Here is a 5,841-nt window from a genome sequence, read left to right as displayed (position 1 = left end):
TGGTGGGTGGGGAGTGCACGAGGTGGTCCTGCGGACGACTTCTCTCTCCCGGGGAGCACTGTCCTGTAGTCCGGGGACCAGGCGTCGCCACCTGCTCAGGTAATCCCCGCCTCTCCCCGGCCAGCGTCACCTGGTGCGCGTGTGCACCTGCGCGTCTGTGCTCGGGGACTCGGACACGCGCGCGTCTCCCGCCCGGCCCAGAAGAGGGCTGGTGGGTTCTCCCCAGGGTCCGGAGGGCCGGGTGTGGGCTGCTCCATCTGGGGTTCGCCGAAGTGTGGGGGCTGACCGAGACGTGAGAGGGTCAGGGCTCCGGGTCCCGAACCTGGGGGTCCTTTTCCGCAGACCAAGAGCCGGAGCTGCGGGGGTCGTGCCATGCCCAACGCGCTTCCCCCAGGGCCCGCTGGTCTGCGCGTGGGCGGCAGGTGGTGAGGCGCCGGGACCTTTCCGGGTCCCCCTCGCACCCTGCCCGTCTCCGCAACCCGCCAAATGCTTGCAGTCTCCCTGCTCCCCAGCCCACCACCCTTTTCCTCAGAATGCTCTTGGGGCGCTTTCCCTTCCTCCCTTCGCTGGCTGCTGTCATTGGTCATGTTCTTCTCACATGACAGACTCTGCCCCCATACCTCCCCTCACTCTCCCTTTCCTCCTCTTTCCAATATGTCAAGAGCCCTGTCTCTGTCCCATCCCTATGCTGGGGAAGGGGGCACACCAGCGGCGCACAAGGTCCCTGCCCCAAGGAAAGCTGGCTCTGATGCCAAGGGCAGACTGCTCCTCTGAGGAGAACCAAGCCTTGATAATGATGCTCAGTCCTCTTTTTCTTTACCTACCCTTTCTGGCCCTGCTCCAGAGGGGACCCCCAAGAGAACTTCCTAAACTCCCCTTCTCCCCCTCTGCTCCTGGTCCAATCCACATCACTCACCACCTGCAACCAGTTCTAGTGAGCCAGTGATGTCTGTGCTGTGGACAGAGGGGCTCACGAGCATGGGAGAGGAGTGTCCAACTGTGTCCTCAAGGACTGCGCAGCCTGGTGGCTGGCTCTGACCCCCATACTGAAGCCGCTCGGGGAAGGCAGTGCTGGGGGCAGCTGTGGCTGGAGGACAGCAAGGTTTGAGCACAGGGAGCTTCTGAAGGGTGTGCGGGATATAGTTGAGTACCAAAGAGGAAAGGGCTATTTCCACATGGGGTAGAACAAGGTCCCTTCCTCAGACAGGGCTGTATCTGGTGTATACAGGAAGGATGCACCATAAGGGCAGAGGGAAGAGGAGCCAGCCTGACCAAGGATGGTGTTTACCTTCCAGAGGGGTCTCCCCACCCAGACTGCCAGGACCCCATTTCCAGGAGAACGGCCCAGATGTCTCAAGTGCAAGAACTCTTCCATGAGGCCGCCCAGCAGGTAGGCTTGCGTGGTGTGGGGGTCTGAGAGGGAACGAGGGGTCACCAGACAGGAAGCTGAATGGAAACATTACAGTACCCTATTTTAAAAGTAATTATCTCAGAAGTTTATTTTGGTATTCTGACTTAAGAAAATATTATGGCCAACTGTTAACCAGCTGTGTGTGGAAAATTTTTGGTATTTTTTGTAGTGGATTTTGAATCCTGGGCATCCCTCCCTGCCCCATGGAGGTTTTCCATGAAAACCTCCTCGAGTGAGGACTCGCATAATATAAACTCCTTTTCCTATTGAATCAAACCAGTGTAAGAAGGTAAATTTATTTCTAAATAACTCATATATGCTGAAGCCAAGTGTGATGTAGGAGAGATGTTAGAGTTTGAAGCCGACGGCCAAGAAAGAATTCCTGAGACGTCTTTGGTGCAGAAAGGTGGTTTTATTAAAGCTGGGGGACAGGACCGGTGGGCAGAAGGAGCTGCACCAGGACCATGAGGAGTGGCCCGTTATATACTTTCAAGTTGGGACGGGGTTAGGGATAGTCTCTAAGGAATTTGGAAGCAAGGTTTCCAGGACCTTGAGGGGGCTAGCTATTATTGGGCAAGGAAAAGGTCATTTATTACTGTCTAATAAAACCTTAGTCATGAGACCCTTCAGATGTATATCCACCAGTAGGCCATATGCTTGGGGGCAGGGGAGGTGTTGATTGCCAACATGTATCTTGGGGGGTTTAGGAATAAAGGAAATTTCTAAAGGAATTTTTATATGTTAAAGTAGACTTACAGGATTCTGCTGGGTGGGGGTGGGGTGGGGGACAGCTAGAATCGTCTTTTGCCCTTAGCAACGTATTAACATCGAGGCAGTTGAGTCCCTAGAGGAATGTCACTCTGCCTGTTTCAAGGACTTGTCAGTAGGCTGTAGGTAGTAACGAAATTTAATAATTTTTCTTCTGCCTTGGTTTTCCACATCAAAATGGATTTCTGGATTTCCTCATGGCTGCAGGTTCTTCTTTTTTCTTTCCTCCTTCCCCTGTTGACCATTAGATATAGTAAATATTCAACATAGCTATGGAGTTGAAGTGGCTCTCTGCAGAAATACAGTGAATCCCTTAAAAACTAAAAAGCTGTGCTTTGGCATTTATCAGGAAACTACCTGCACCAGTCTTTGCTGTTGAAGGATCCCTCAGCCTTGAAGTTTTCACTGTCCTTCGATTTCTCTCATACTTTGTAGAAAAGGGCAGGGAGGTTCCTGGCATAAAGGGAGGAACAAGCCTGCCGAGAGGGGAGAAAATCAACGCACGGCCTCACACATTTGCCAGAGAGCAGACTCCAGAACCTGGGTGTCCTGAGCCAAAGGGCAGAGGCTGGTGAGGCAGATGGGGTTCTAAGTTGGTGGGGGAATCCAAACTGGCTGGTTACCCGCTCTTCAAGTTTACAGGTACATGGGAAAAATGCAGCATGGTGGCTGGCAGGTGGGCGACTACCCAGCACAAGGTACTGCCCCTCTTCTCCCAGGCAGGCCCTGGGCTGTAGCCCCTGCACCCTCGTACTCAGCTCCTTATACCCAGCCCTGGAAGTTTCCGTGCTGCTGAGAAGTGAGGGACTGGAGACTTGGCATATCTCCTCAAAGATGTTTCAGAATGCCTGCCCAGAGTTGTTTGTTCTTAGTGTGGCCGAGGACCTGTAGAGAGACCTTGGTTAATCAGGGGTCTTCCCTTTTAGTGAGCTTGCCCATCTTCTTACCATACTTGCCATGTGTTTTCTTTGGATATGTAAGACTGTACCTGAGTGTTTACACACTTGACATGTTATTTGTGGACCACTTCCGGAATAGTGGCTGCTGTGATAGGGCATGAAAAAGATACCCAGATGGAAAACATGAGGCTCTTGTCCCCAGGGAGTCCAAAAAAAGAGATGAGTTAGACATTCTTGGTTCCCTCTGTGAGAGGGATCTGTGGAGGCTCAGCTGCAACCCTCTCTCCCCTGTTAAAAACTTTCAGTGGCTCCCTGTGTCTACCACCTAGAGTTCAACTCCTTAGCGTACGCTCTGCGCAGGCTGATCCTGCAGGAGTTTCAAGCCTGCATCCTCTCTGTGCTCCACAGTCCAGACAGAGGCCACCACTGTCCGGGCGTTGTGCTTGTGTCTTTCCCCCTCCCGTGGTCCTCGCTGATACTTCTCACTCAACTGATTGGTCGCTGGAACCCTCCAAGTACCGAAGGCAGTGCCTGGCATTTAAGTGGATGATGACTGTTAGTTGACTAACCAAATCCACAAGCAATAGGTAGCCAAATGCAAGTTCAGTTACCATAAGAGAGACTTGCTTTTAAAACTGTGGTGGATGCAAGGCCTCTGTATCACCTCTCTCTCCAAACACTGAGGGGCTGGACAGTGTTCCATGTCAAGGCCTTTGGTGTTCGCTACCTACACACATTTGAAATCTATCCCTTTCCTCTGTCGCCCTGCACTGTCTTGTCCAGGGCACCATTGCTGGATTGGGTGATTCATACCCTCCTAACTTCTTTTTTTTTTTTAATTTAATTTTTTAAAAGATTTTATTTATTTATTTGAGAGAGAGAGAGAGAAAGCACGGGCAGGGGGAGGAGCAGGGGGAGGGGGAGTGGGGGAAGGGGACAAGCAGACTCCCAGCTGAGCAGGGAGCCGGATGAGGGGCTCAATCCCAGGACCCTGAGGTCATGACCTCAAGTCAGACGCTTAACTGACTGAGCCACCCAGGTGCCCCCACCCTCCTGACTTCTTTCTCCACATCGCTACTTAAATGATCCTTTACTAAAGCGTGAATCTGTGCATTCGACTCCTTTGCTTAAAGCCTTTCCATGGCTTCTCACTGCCTTCAGAATTCAGCTCGAACTCCTTATCTTGGCCCCCAAGGCCTCCTGTGATCTGACTCAGCTCCCCCTGCTCGAGCTGCATGCTCTTCCCCGCCACACTTAACTGTGTGCCATGGAAACGAGCTGTTTCTCTCCTATCTCCCTGAAGGCTGTGAACTCCTTATCCATTGTCGTGTCCTCAATACCTGCCATTAGTGCTCAGCATCTAGAAGGTGCTCAGTTAGTGCTGGTTTTATTTAACGGAGCTCAGTGGGCTGCCATTTGCATTATGTGCTGAAGTATCGGTGGAAGCAGAGCATATACGTGGTGAACCTAGGAAACATGTCCCAGGCTGAGCGGACTGCACTTACTACGTAATGAGCATTTAATGTTGCCTCACCTCACTTCATCTGCACAACTACATTCTGGAGGAAATAGGATGGTTTGGGTTGGACAGATGAAAAAAAACAGAGCCATTTGGAACACAGGTGTGCTTGTTGCCAAGGCCCCAGCTTTAATCCTTTCTGCTCTTTGCTTCCGGCCCCGGTGGTAAGAGCAGGGCCACCCAGATAGTAAACCAGAGGCCTGTGTGGAGAACAGATAGCAGGTTGGGTAACTAACATGTGTGAAGCTGACCTCTGGGAGTGGCTGGCCCTCCAGAAGTTTCCTACGAACCTTCTACCTTTACTCTAGCCTCAGGAGTCAGGAATTCTGCTAGGAGCTTTGGAGCTTGGAGTACACAGGAATAAGGCAGCCCCATGCCAAATCCTTCAGTTTAGATCTGCTCTTCTCTTGGTCACCATGACCGGAAAGTAGCTCTCAAGAACTTTGGCCGGAGTAGGGATGCTTGTGAGTAAGGTGGAGAGGTGAATGGATGGGTTCTTGGTTCCGCTTTAATTGTCTCGAGACCAGAGGGAGTAGCTCTGTGTGTGTGTTGATCAGTACTAAGTGGGCCCAGCTGAGAAGAGGCTGTAGATCAGGTTATAGTGTGGTGGTCAAGGGTACTGACTCTAACATTTTGTGACCTTGGACAAGTTATTTAACTTAGGTAAGCCTCTGTTTCCTCACCTTTAAGATGGCTGCAATAATAAAACATACCCTAGGGAGTTACAAAGATTAAAGGAGATAATTCGTGCTCACCCTCTCTCTCTCTAAATAAATAAAAATAAAATCTTAAAGAGATAATTCATGTAAATATTCAGTGTAGTGCTTGGTTCATAGTAAGAAGCCAGTAAATGTTGGCTAATAATAAAACTAAGGTAAGGAGTACGTATTTGTTTCATATTGTAGTAAAATAAGTAATCAGAAGGTTCAGTGGGGGAACGGATGCAGGACCTAAGTCAGACAAAGTCAGCCAAGACCTAAGTCCCAAATCCAGGGTGACCTAAGTCAGCCAAGACCTAAGTCCCAAATCCAGGATTATTCTAGTGGCTGAAGCCAGAATGTGGGACCTTGTCCAGGACAACCTGCTGGGTGGGTGTCCACTGAGGAGGACGGGACACTTTCTAGACCTAGATGGGTGCAGAGTGGCTTGAGAATGTGTGTGTGCACACGCATGCGCGTGCCCCTGTGTGTGTGTGTTTGTGTGTGTGTGTGTGTGTGTGTGTGTGTGTGTGTGTGTGTGTGTGT

The 5,841-nt window shown here is 50.8% G+C and overlaps 1 protein-coding gene across 1 annotated transcript in view; it reads left to right on the top strand.

The window, feature by feature from the left end:
* The window catches only part of SLC12A8 (solute carrier family 12 member 8), a 151,507-nt gene continuing 145,666 nt past the window's right edge, over nt 1–5,841 (top strand). The window contains exons 1-2 of the mRNA XM_073903188.1: nt 1–99; nt 1,296–1,390. Of these exons, the coding sequence (XP_073759289.1) occupies nt 1,349–1,390 (42 nt within the window). The 5' untranslated portion in view covers nt 1–99; nt 1,296–1,348. The remainder of the gene's footprint in view (nt 100–1,295; nt 1,391–5,841) is intronic.

This window comes from Callorhinus ursinus, unplaced genomic scaffold, assembly GCF_003265705.2.
Source record: "Callorhinus ursinus isolate GAN/ISIS: 27379988/994484 unplaced genomic scaffold, GSC_fseal_2.0 scaffold1, whole genome shotgun sequence".
Lineage (NCBI taxonomy): Eukaryota > Metazoa > Chordata > Mammalia > Carnivora > Otariidae > Callorhinus > Callorhinus ursinus.
Note: the sequence above shows the minus strand (reverse complement) of the source record. Positions and strands in the feature narration are given on the sequence as shown.